At 37.6% G+C, this 13,519-nt stretch overlaps 1 protein-coding gene across 1 annotated transcript in view; it reads left to right on the top strand.

The window, feature by feature from the left end:
- The window catches only part of Zmat4 (zinc finger matrin-type 4), a 232,406-nt gene that overhangs the window by 35,163 nt on the left and 183,724 nt on the right, over window positions 1-13,519 (top strand). Inside the window, exon 2 of the mRNA XM_077792724.1 lies at window positions 12,465-12,554. Within this exon, the coding sequence (XP_077648850.1) occupies window positions 12,465-12,554 (90 nt within the window). The remainder of the gene's footprint in view (window positions 1-12,464; window positions 12,555-13,519) is intronic.

The raw sequence follows: 13,519 nt of genomic DNA, 5'->3' as shown, positions 1-13,519 counted from the left end.
CAAAGAGATTTGTAGTTTTAACTAGTTACTACATCAATGTCCATAATAAATTTTGAGTTAATGTTTGTGTATGAAATGAGATAGGAATACAACTTCATTCTTTGCTTATGGATCATTCAGTTAACATATCACCATTTGTTAAAATTGTCTGGGCACTCTTGTCAAAAATCAATTAACTCTAAATGTAAGGCTCTATTTATAGATTCTCCATTTTGTTCCATTGATTTATCCTTGTCTTGATTATCATAGTTTTGTTGCAAGTTTTGAATTGGGAAATATGAGCTTCCCTATTATGTTCTTTTCAGATTGTTTTGGCTAATAAGAGTCCATCTGGTTTTTACAATCAGCTTATCCCAAGTATTTTTTTTCTACCTTTTTAATGCTATTATAAATGTAATTGTTTTGTTAATTTCCTTTTTGGGTTATTCATTGTTAGCAATTTGAAATGCAACTGACTTTTGAATATTAATCTTGGATTTAGAAACCTGGATAAACTTATTTATTAATTATAATTTTAATAGGTTCATTAGTGTCATACCATCCTAAAATAGAGATAGTTTTGTTTCTTTCACTGTATTGATAGTAAAATGTTGAGTAGAAGTGGTGAAAAGGGACATTTTCCTTATCTTAGGAGAAAATCTTCTGACCTTTCACCATTAAAAATGCTTTAGGATGCTTGGGGACGTAGCTCAGTAGAGGAGTGCTTGCTCAGCATTTACAAGGACCTGAGTTCAGTTCTCAGCACCATATGTGTATTCAAAATGCTATTAGGAAAAAAAATTCTGTTAGGATTTTCCCCTGATGACCTTGTTAGATCGAAGAACTTATCTTGCTAGTTCTTGAGTGGTTTTCTCATCAGAGGGTGTCAGATTTTGTTCAGAGCTATTTTTGACAATATTTAGATGATCGTGGAATTTTTATCTTTCATTGTATTGATGTGGTATATTACACGTGTGGATTTTCATCTATTAAACCCATAAACCTCACTTGGTCATGATTTTTAAAAATTTTCTATGATTTCATGTTGTTTCATATTGGTAATAGCTCTTTGACCCTTAAAATATAATTATCTTCCTTCTTTAAAAATTTTGGTTCATATATTCATTGTTTTTTGCTCTACTTGGTTTCGTGCCTGCTGCCTGTGAGAATGTTGGTGTTCCAGATGAAGACAGTGTCCAAAAGGCAATTAGATTTAGGTGGGGATATGATCACTTCTCTTTGGAAGTATTGAGGGGAAATGTTCTGAGGGCTGTTAGGAAGAGGCAAATGGAAGTGTGTGGGGTGGGAAAGAGAAAATCCTCAGAAATGAAAACTGGCAGTCTCCGAGAGTTTGAGAGCTGGAGGGTGTTAAGTGGCGCCTCTCCCAAAACCTGGCACTTTCAAGCTCTGTGCTTTCCACCTTCCCTTTGCAGGTCCCTGGGAGCCTGGCCTCGACACTAGTTCTTCCTGATTTTGCCTCTTGCACTGAAGTGCCATCCAGCTGAAGCTGGGAGATAGCTCTCCGTCTATTTTCTTTCCCTGCCAATCCAGGCTTGGCAGCCATAGAAAGAAGAGGAGATGGGAGGATTAGAAAGGGTGAAAAGTCAAGCCACGCTTTGTAAAAATCCACTTTGCTAGGAACTGCAAGAGAGCTGGTGACAACCTAATTTCCAGGTCTCCACCCTAGTAAATGTCATGGTTAGATTTGAAACCTGCCTTTTTGAAAACTCCCTATGATGCTGAATCATGTGCTACAGGGACCAAACTTCAGGAAGAATGGGAAGGAAGGAACTTCACAGGAATGATCTGCCTGTAGAGGGCCCAGTGATGAAGTGGGGCCTGAAAAATCTCTGCAGGTGTCTCCCCCATCCTCCCCAAGAGAGTGTGCTTGCACTCACTCCCTGGAGTACACACTCTGCCTGTGTTTCTCTCTGGTCCCTCTAGTTGAGGTACAAGAGTGACATAGAGACTCTGAGTACATTTTGGGGAGGGGGATATTGTTTGAGTAAAAACATCTTCTGCTCAACCACCACCTGTCTAGAGAAGATGGATTATTTCAGAAATTCCCTATCTTTCTTTAATCATTCCATCAGTTGAGAGCAACCTGCAAACAGACTAAAATCTGGGACTTGAGTAGGCAAATAGATAAATTGAAAAGCAGGTGGCAATTGAGCTGCTGGTGATAGCAGAGTTGCAGCTGCAGCTGTCACTGTGTGCAGGTTTCCCTTAAGGTCTGTAAAATAGTATTAAAACAAACATCGCTGGAAAAATAAAACATGCTTCTGAATACTTAACTCTGTTTGGGGATGCTATAGAGTGCTCCTCAAAAGAAAAAAAAAGCAATTTGTTTCCCCATCATTAGGTGAAACAAAGCTACTCACCTAATTTTCTAGTTGGCATCATTGCTAAACCCTATAGTGTTGGTGAGAGGTAATCGCCACCCCTGACACATTTCAGCTAGGTAATTTTATATGCAAAAACCTAGCTAAAATCTATATGTGTTATAGGGTTTATGGGGTTGCGCAGGACAAAGGGGAGAGATGGATATGCTAATTTGTATATGTTATTTTACACTGAATGAGAAATGTTCTTCATAAAATTTTCTGATCACTTTGTTTTGGATAAAAATGTTTTATATACCTGGAAGTATTTTTGAAATCAACTTGGATATAAAATCTTTGAAAATAAAGTTGCACTTCAAGTATACCTAAGGAACTTCAAAACTATAATTTGCTCAGAGATGAAAAATCCTTTTGTTAAGCAAATTTTTTTCGTTGCATACTGAGGATTGAACCCAGGGGTGTTTTACAACTGAACTATACCCAGACCTTTTTATTTTATTTTATTTTATTTTATTTTATTTTAGACAGGGCCTTGCTTAGTTGCTAAGACTGACTTGAAACTTGAGATCTTCCTTTTTCAGCCTCTTGAGGCATGTGCCACCACACCTAGCTAAATATTTCCTTTTATCAGTTCACATTTAACAAAAAACAAACAAACAAACAAAAACCAATAACATTGCTTTGTTTATAGTAGGGCCCAGTTAAGTTATGTTCTGTAATCTGATTTACATGATTTCTTGAACAGTTGATGGGTATTATAGAGGAACTGCTCTATGCAGAAGGTTTAAAAATGTATTGTGGGGATAGATCAGGACTCTAAAAATAATAGGAGACGGAGGATTCAGTCTTAAGAACAGAGTTCAGTTTAGGAATAATTAAATACCAAGGATCATAAAATAATAGGGTAAAAAAAGAATCTAATATGAAAATGTTATGAAGAGACGATCAAAGCATATTGGGGCAGCACAGGTGAGCCCAGGTGCTGCTGACCTCATTCTGGTTGCTGGGGTGATTATCCCACCTTGCCCAGCTCATCATCTATCTCATAAGAACAGAGACTTTATTATTCTGTTTTCTTTCTCAAACTAAATTTCACTTCAAACAAATAGGAGGTGATTGCACTAATGTTTGCCCATGGCAATGGTGGGGTTAATCTTGGAAGATTTCACACAGTGGTATCTTTATAAAATGCTCAAGTTTTTCTTAGTCCAGCTGCAAACTTCATAGGAGAAACCAAGAGACCTTGGGAAATTATAGCCTAGGATTGGCTCATGTTGTTTAAGCTTTCACATTTCAGGAGGATTTGATAGCTTTGTTACTTCAAATCGCTCAGTCTCCCTGACTTTAATCACTGATCTCATTGCCTTTTTTTCCCCCCTCATCTCAAACATTAACTTCTTGACAAGGGGTTTATGGGGGAATAGGACTTTTAGTTATTTTTTTCCCAAAACAGAAAAAAAAGGATGAGATGAGCCCATGTTCTTTTATTTCTCATGTGACTGCTTAAAATGCACAGACATCATGGAGACATATTTAGCTCTGTACTCACACCACAGAAAAACTCTTCCTCCACGCTTTGGTGGTAATTTAATTTTTTGAGTTGCAAGACTTTGATTTAAAATTGTAATGCATTGATGTAGTCACTTGTGTAGGCAGACAGCAATATAGATTTTGTACAAACATGTTTACAAAATCATGGTAATACTCCACCATGCATGTTTTTCTCCAACAAAAAATTATTTTTTCCTAATACACTCTTCATCTAGGATTTTCTCATTTTAAATGATCTTTTAAAAAATATATGAGAAAAACAAAGTGAACTAATTCTAGAAACTTTGAGACTACTCTTTGTGCTTTGGAAAAATGGGCTGATTGCTGTGTGCAAGAAAGACTCCAAGAGAACATTTAGTTGAGAAAGATGACATATGTATTTGTCAGCTCCAGTTGCCAAAATAAGATACCACAAACTGGGGGCTTAGATAACGTTTATTTTCTTAGGGTTCTGGAGGCTAGAAATGCAAGGTCAAGTGCCACTGGCTTGTAGATGGCCGCTTTCTTGTCCTATCCTCATATGGCCTTTCTGCTGGGCACAAGGAAGAAGTTGGAGAGGGGTGGAGAGAGTCAGGAAATAAAGGAGGTGGGGCAGGGTGAGATCTACTGTTTCTTTCCCTTTTTATTAAAACACCAGTCCTATTGGGCTTTTATGACCCTCTTTAACCTTAGTAATCTCCTTAAAGGACCTTTCTACAAATGCAGTCACACTGGAGATTAGGGCTTCGACATAGGAACTTGCAGGGACTCTATTGGGTCCATAACAGCACAACTATCAGAATGGTATGATCAAAAACTAAAAGACACATGACCCTTGGCCAAAGCAGCCAACATGTCTGAGGGCAAGTTAAGGGAGGCTTCTCCAATCTAATGTCTGTTCATTCTGGCTTCTTGGAAACAGTGGAGGAATTAACTTGGCCTTGTCCAAAATCTCTCTTCCTCCCCAGGCTAGATCCATATGTGCCACAGTGTCTGTAGCCGTGGATCCGCCACCTTGAATCTCCACTTTTGCACCAGTTGCAACAATTCCTTAATTTCTCCAGAGCTTTTGCTTCAAATATAGTCTCCATCAGTTCACCTGCTGTGAGGTTTCCCTCCAAGGTGCACAGGCTGCAAAGTGCCTGCAGGTGTTGTTGCTTAGGACTCTGGACTGCAGGCTCCCTCTCCCCTCTGACCTGCACTGCAGCAGTTTAGAAATGGAAACAGTAGGGTGGTAGTCTTGGTTTCATTTTTAGAATGCCAGGAAATCTGCTCAATGATGACTTGAAATGCACTTTTCTTCATGGAGGGTCTAGGGCTCTTTGGGGATTGCCCTATACTTTTATCCTGTGTTCAGTCACTCACTAGACAAATTCTTACTGAGCACTGGCTACGTGTCAGGCATGGCGATAGCTTATGGGGACACAGCAATGACCTAAACAGATATAATCCCTGTTCCTTGAGAATTTATAAATTGTGGAATGTGGGACATTTCTTTCTTTCTTTCTATCTTTTTCCTTTGGTCTGAGACTAACATTTCTCATCTCAAGGTAAGGCTATTAGGAGGAAGAATTTTTAGTGTTGGAATGAATCTCTAAGACTGATATTTTCCCTTTTGATTACTGAAATGATCTGATCTTTTAAAAAGCTTGGAAAATTCAAAAAGACATATATAAAATTAAAAATCACTCATAATCTACATAGGCAATGTTAATCCTTTGGTATACTTAGACTTTTACTGTTATTTATGTATACATACACATAAGCGCACATGCACATACATTCTGTTAAAACAATTTTGTGTCCTTTATATTCTGACTTGGAATTGCATTTTTTTCTTAATAATATTACTTCAAAAAATTTATATTTTTCATGTCATTGAATAATATTCTGCCTCCTAATGGCTGCTTGATAATCTATCACATAGATACATCATACTATTTATCCCTCTTGTTTCAAAGCCTCTAACTATTTTTCCATTTTCATTATTATAAATCAGTGGAAATGCATGTTTCTAATTGCTTCCTTGAAATAAATTCATAGATGCAGAATTGTTGGATCAAGTAAGTGCCTTTTGGATATATTTTGCAAAATTTCCATCTAGGAAGCTCCTGTCAATTTACATGCCTGTTAGCTCTGTACAGGAGGAGTAGTTTTTCTGAATCTTCACTGATATGGATATGCATATTTTTATAAATCCTTGCCGATTTCATGGGTGTAAATTTATGTTTCTTTAATTAAAAATCGTAAGCATTTGATGAACTTCTTTGTAAGTGTCCTTTAGCTATTTGGGTGCCTCAAGTCTTATTTACAATTTTTTAAATTTTATATTATTTTTTTCTATATAAGTTTGTCAGAGAATTAGATCTCAAAGGTATTCAAGCATTCTTTTACATGTTGCAAAGATCTTTCCTACTTTGTTTGGTGCCTCTTATATACATATATTACAGATTAAAAATATAGACTTTTTTTGGGGGGGTACTAGGGATTGAACTCAGGGGCACTCCACCACTGAGCAACATCCCCAGCTATTTTGTATTTTATTTAGAGACAGGATCTCACTGAGTTGCTTAGAGCCTTGCTTTTGCTGAGGCTGGCTTTGAACTCTCAATCCTCCTGCTTCAGCCTCCCGAGCTGCTGGGATTATAGTCAGGCACCACTGCACCAGCTTATATGGGGAACTTTAAATCCTTTTTCACTTGTTTACTTATTCATTCTGCCATTAAAGCCACAATACCTGTCTTCTGGTTTTTCTTGTATTAGTTCTAGTTTCATTTTCCCTCTATTTCTTTATTCTGTTCCTCTGCATTCTAAAAATTGTCTTGGTCTTGACTTCTATACGGATCTGCGGTGTTGATTCTGGTATTGAACTGCAGTCAACGACCTTCAGAATTAGACTATGATATTTTTAATTTCCTTATTGTGTGAACTTGGACAGTGGACAATCTCATCTCATCTCAATCAATCCCCTCATTTTTTAAAAGACCCTCATTAATCATCTCATTGTTTAGCTTTTACCTTCAATTCATGTTTTTCTGAATGAAATGATTGAAAAGAAATGCACCATTTGTAATTTACTTCTGTTTATTATAGCAAATGTTTTGTAAAGTGGCTTTGTCAATCCTCTGAGGGTTTTTCAAAAACTACCATTGGATTGAGACTCTAGCTCAGTGGTGGAGCCCTTGCTTAGCATGTGCTAGGTCCTGGATTCTACCCCCAGCCCTGCTAAAATTAAATAAATAAATAAATAAATAAATAAATAAATAAATAAATAAATAAATTCTCCTTTATATGGAGTGATGTTTTTAAATAGGTGCCACTCATTCCTGGCAGAATAGACATTTATTATGGCCTGCCTCGTGTCCCTGCTTCATGTGGATTGGCCTTGCATGCTTTCATGGTTCATCTGATTCCTTTTTAGGATCTTGAGGTGCAGTTTCAACTCCAGGACTGGATTACAGACAATTTCAGTAGTCCAGCACCCCCAGTAGGAGACCAGCAACCTGGGTCCTTGGGCAGTTCAGCAGAGCAGTTTTATCTTTCTCTGTGGGTAAAGCCTTCCTCCAGAGACTGGTTTTCTCTTCCTACTTTTTTCATTAGCCTATCTTTCCTATTAGGTACATGGTAGGATACACCCAGCATCCTTCTGGTGATAATAAGGGACGATGCATCACCAGGGTAAGATCCCCCCTCACTAGAGGGAATCTAACACATGTATTTTTCTCTTTGGTTTGTCTGCATTTAACTGTGACTTCATAACAAAGCTGTGCTGCAGCTTTTCCAGGGCTTATGTCCAGAGCCTTCAATAATGGAATCTTAAAGGGGATCTGCCAGGACATCCTCCCCTTCCATTCCATGAGAAGAAGCCCCTCTTTTCTCAACAGCCAGTCACTCTGTGGACATCCCAGGGAGTTAAACCCTTGGCATTTGTTGTCCTTTCTCTGATTGGCTCCTCTTTACCCTGAACGAGTAGAAATACCTCAAAGTGGTGGCCTGTGGAAATCACTCTTCTATAATTATCAGTCTGCTCCAGGTTTTCCCTTTTTCTTGAAGTCCTTGGCTTATTTTAGCTGGTTTCTGGAAGAGGTATAATTAGATGCCTATAATGAAATAAGATGGTGGAAGACTTATCTAGGAAATCAGGAATGGATCGTAAAGCTTATTTGAGATAACACCTCTCCTGCCAGCCTCACAACTGTGATTTGAGGATGAAAGGAGATGATAAATGTGAAAGGACTTTGAAGACTGCTTGAAGCATTATGCAAATATAAACTTGCTTTGTTATCTCTACATTTTATAATACCAGAAATCAGTAGCCTTGTTGGAAGCAAATTTGAGTTGCGAATTTTTTTTTTGAGGAATGTGTGATAATGGAAGATAGTTATTTAGGTGAAGCACAAAGCCATTCTATTTTTATGTGTTTCGCCCCCTTCTTTCACAGAAATACATCTGAAATAGAGGTTTGTCTTGTTCTTTATCCCCCCAAAGAGAAGGCTGGCCTGAATTTCTACTTTAGACAATTCCTTTGAGTGCCAAGAGATTGTTTCAACAAAAGAAACTAATCTTCAAATAGGTCTGACCCTGTGCAATGCCTAGGATGGGGGCAAAGGCTTTAATTAAAATGGAAGAGTTGGTAATTTCTGGCCTATCTGGGCAGCTTAAAGTTGATGCGGTTTGAGTGAAAGTAATGACTTTTGCTTAAAATGCAAATATTAATGCAGGAAAGAGCCTGGGATCGACTCTCTGTGCAATTGGAAGAGAATGTTATTTCTTTTTCATGCTTCTTCCTTAAAGTAATGGTCCTTTTTCTTTCTTGAAACTTTGTAATTCATACATTTAACATGTGAGGTACTTTTTCTCCTCAAATTTCTCTTTATGTGATAATTTGTTTATCTTTTTGAATTTTGGAAAACAGTGCAAATTTTAAGTATTAATAAATCTTCGAAAAAGTAATAAGGATTTGTTATTTTTCTTGTCTGTTTGAATGACACAGAGCCAGTTTTGAATGCATGTCTTCCTCCAGCCTTTCTGGGTGTATTCTGGGAGAGCAGTGGCTTCCGTGTCCTGGTGTGTCTGTACATACACAGAGGCCAAAAGTGATCACATGTCGACAGCACAGATATTTACTGTGGCATTTGTAGGTACCAAACTGCAGTTTTAAAGGTTGAATTTGAATATATTGCCCTTGGGTTATGAAGGCTCATCTAATACTAACTATTGCAATGAGAAAAATATGCATTTTGTTTTTTAATAAGCTATTAACAAGAGTAGATGGAAATGTCGTCAATTATGCCAGTACATATTAAAAACATTCCAGATCAGTGATGCTTTTTAGTAATTATAATAATTGTGAGAAAAAGTGTACTTAATGTGGAAATAATCATGACTTGAGCATTGTAAAGGTATCATTATTATGCTTATATTACAGGCAAATTTGTTATAGAAATAAAATATGAAAACCATGCTCCCTCTAACCTAATAAATCTTTTTTCTTTTCCTTTTCCACTTCTTATTGATATATTTACAGTTATACATAATTATAATCATAATATATGCACAGTGTGAGTATAATATTTTAACATTTATTATGTAGAAAGTGTTTTCCCCCCATTTCTTTACTTACTATAAGGACATTCTATGGTCACTTTAATAAGTCTGTTATTCCACACGCAGATGTCCCCCAGGTTTTTTTTTTTTCCTTCAGGTTTAGGTAATGCTACAGTGAACATCTTTGCTCCAATTTAAATTTAGCTTTCTTTTTTTTGGGGTAGGGAATATTTTGTTTGTTTTTTTAGAATGAATTGAAAGTAGTGAGATTATTGTGCCAAATTTCAAGGAATTTCTGGTTGACAAGGGGTAGAGAAGAGCCAGTTGGAGGCAGACATTGGAAGTGACTTGGAGATTCTTCTAGGGAAAATGTGATGCCAAAAGAAGGGAGTAGACTCAATAGTAGTGCTGTAGGTTCATGTTGACAACCCCAGGCTGGAGTGTGCTCAAGAACAATCTGATGGGAATCTCTTTCCCTTTGTCAATCAATACAAATTGGAAGCAGCTTTAGATTGGGATTAGTCTACCTGGGAAGGTGACTTCTATCTCTCAGCGCTGAGTGGTGGTCTATCCACAGGATTTGTTCCTCTTGTTGGAAGTCAGGGTTGCCTTCTGGACAGAGAAGGCATTGCATTTGGCTCAGGCAACCTGGAGGAAGGAATGAGGGGGGAAAAGATGCCCAAGCAGAGGAGATACTCTAATGACTGTAGAGTCAGGAGGTATTTGCAAAAGCTCTGTCACTCTTCATCTATAACCTGAGGCAGGATTCCCAACTGTATTGTGATTAGACCTTCTTTCACCAACATCAGAGGTGGGGAGCTAAAGGAGTAAATCAGTCCCCAAGTGATCGAAATTGCTAATAAGCCTCACATCCCAACCTCTCTTATCACTAATGGCTTCACAGAAGAACATGCCATTTATTTGCCTTTTCTTTTCAGCTAATGGGCTTTTACGAGTTTTTAAAAACTGGAATTAAGTAACTCTGTGAACTTTGCCTTTGCTGGAAAGTCTTTTGAAAAGAAAAATAATACTTTAGAAAAGCGAAAAATACCAGTCACAAAACAAGTTGCATTATGAGATTTCCCATTTTGCCATAATTTTATTCCCTAGAAATCCAGGGCTTTAAGTAGATTGATGATACAGAAACTGCAATGAGAGGTTTTTCAGTGATAACAAATGCAAAATTGAAAATCTACTTTGGCCACGTTTGAGCTCACACACTTACCACTTTATCTTTTCACCAATTACCATCTGTGTGCACTTTTTCACCACCCCAGGCTGTATCCATATTCAGCATTTTTCAGGTTTTTAAAATATTTCTTTTCATTCTTTTGAATGCAGCAGCATTTCTAGTATTGCTACAACCTCCACAAAACCCAACAAAATGGTAGAAAACATACAAATTTTAATAATCAGCATGTTCTTTTTTTTAAAGCTAGTGTGTACTGTGTCAAACTCAAAACTTGCAGAAGATGAGAAATAATGTTGAATCCTCTGACATCCATCCACACATATCTTATTTCTCTGTCCTATCAATTTTTTTTTTCAGGCAAAAAAGAAAGACTCCAAATAATCTGGATTACAACCTACTAGGAATGTTGAAATGGCCACAAGTGTTGACAACATATTTCAAATCACACTTTAGTACTTTTATACATCTCTAAAAACTTCTCATTCGATTAGCCCTTTTAAACCCATTTAAAGGCCTTAAAAGTGTCCAGGGACTGTTTAGAGAAGCCTTATTGCTTAAAGCAGAATAAAGGAATTAAAAAAGTGATGAATGAGGAAAGCCAGGCACAAAGGATTTACAATGTATCCTGTAAACAAGGTGCAACTTGCTGTGTGTTCTCTAAAAATCGCTCTGCCTTTGTGGCTAATCCATAAAAGTAAACCATCATTCCAGAGATTGGATAGAACTCAAGTGTAAATAAAGGCAAAGTGGAACAAAGACCTTGAAAAGAAGAACATAAAGAAAAGGGAAAGGGGATTGGAATTAGCTAGAAATGGATTCAATGTTTGGAACCGATGTAGTCAAGAGTAAGAAATGATTAGCCTAATGCAAATCACAATTTTTCAGATATACTGTCTGATTTGATTCTCATAGCAACCCTAAAAGTATTATTGTATTCATTTTGTACCTGGAAAGAGTCTCTTTGGATTATAAACATTTTCCAGTCAATGATTGGTCCAGCATACACAGCTAGAGAGTGGTAGAGCTGAAACTGGGATTTTGAACTTCTGGAGTACGTTTTTATTGCTATTTCACTCTGCCATCCTGCCTCAGGGAGAATTTGCAAGTGAGAACTGCAGTGTTCTTCAAAATGATGAAAGGTGGGCTTTCAGTTAAGCAAAGGAATAGAGGACAGATGAAGCTGAGCAAGGATTAGTTTCTCCATGACAATCTTGGACCAGTTAGCACAGCCAGAAATCCACAATCCCATGAGTCCCTGAGAGGTGGGTGTTCATTTGTTCACCTGCTTCTGCTTGCTCCCAGGAATCCTGGGCTCTGATCAGTTCCCAGACATGCATACAATATCTTTTATTTGCTCATGATAGGCCTCAGAGGGTTATTCTTGATAGCTGGTTAATGAGATAAGACTCTGGTTTGGGAGAACCAGAAGAAAGGGCTTTTGGGGGTGGGGGCATTGCTGTGCCTATCAGGCACCCATGGAAGCCTCAGCCCTGAGCCCTTAAGGTAGGACAGCCAGAGTGAGTGAGAAAATCCCCTTGTCTCTTTTCATTACAATTAATCCTTGTTATTTTTTCCTCTGCTTACCTGTTTTACTTTTGAAGAAAATTAAATACATTATTCACTCCAGGCTAAACAATCTCAATGCTTTTACCTTTCTTCCTTAGTGTGTTTTTAGTTATCCTGAAATTATATTTGTTTTATGACTTCAGGCAAGTCACTTAATCTATCTGAAACTGTATCCTACATAACTCACAAGAGCATGCCGAAGTGTTCTCTGCTGAAAGTACCTCTTTGCATTTGTGGTCACTGGCTATGTTTCAAAGAATTTAAAATTCCTTTCTTTTATAATATCTCTTTCTCCCTTTACTTGCCAGAGTCGAAAACATGCAAGCAAAGTCCGACTGTATTACATGCTTCACCCCAGGGACGGTGGGTGTCCTGCCAAGAGGCTCCGGTCAGAAAATGTGAGTATCTGGTACCACTTGATATCCTTAGATGATTTGTTCTGTTTGCTAAGGACTTTGCAAGTATAGGAATTATAGTCATATCCAGATTAGTAGCAAAGCTAAGTAGAAATAGTTCTTATTAAATATTACACAAAATAATGCATATAAGCCAGTCTTGTTTGCTTGTTTTTGCTTTCCTATAAGAACCTGCCAACTTTGGAGGACTTTCTGATGACATTGCTCTAAGTCCACAGAGAGGCAAAAGGTGAAGAGGTCCTGGGACAGACCAAGGCTGCGTGATGAGAGACAGGGCATTGAAGTTCAAAGTGTTCGGAAAACAAGACCTAAGGGGCAAACCTGTCAGAAATATTAGATGCTTGCTTTTTACATGTTTTGTTTTCCTCTGCTGTGTAGAACAGAATGTCAGTTTGTTAATTTATAATGAAGACTGTACATATCTTGCAAATAAAATACTCGGGCTTTGACAAATGACAATTAGAAAGTTGCTTTGAGGGTATAAAGTCAGAGCAAAGGGTTTATTTCAGCAAGGCTAAGGCAAAGACTGATGAAATAAACATTCCTTCCTCCCAGGGGTTATTTTTCCTAATGAGTGGAATATTCATATGCACCAGCTGCAGAGGCCCTTCATGATAAACACTGTGGATTAAACACAAAAATTCCTTACCCTTTGAGTATGGAGGAGGCTGCAGCCAAAGAACTGTTATCCCTTGCTATCAATTGCACTTGTGATCCTGTTTCATAGATGCATGTCCTGTTTTCCCATTAAGAATTAATATAGGACCATTGAAGAAAGTTTACAAAACATGGACTTGAGGATTTTTGAGAGGAGAAAATAAAATTTAAAAAAGAAGAAGAAGAGAATTATATGTAACCAAAGGTCAGGAGATGAACATCAGGGCTGGTGTTTTTAACAAATTCCAAGCACGCCTCTCAGCGTCACAAAATGAGCTGTTCATACACAG

This window comes from Urocitellus parryii, chromosome 14, assembly GCF_045843805.1.
Source record: "Urocitellus parryii isolate mUroPar1 chromosome 14, mUroPar1.hap1, whole genome shotgun sequence".
In the NCBI taxonomy this organism is placed as follows: domain Eukaryota; kingdom Metazoa; phylum Chordata; class Mammalia; order Rodentia; family Sciuridae; genus Urocitellus; species Urocitellus parryii.
Note: the sequence above shows the minus strand (reverse complement) of the source record. Positions and strands in the feature narration are given on the sequence as shown.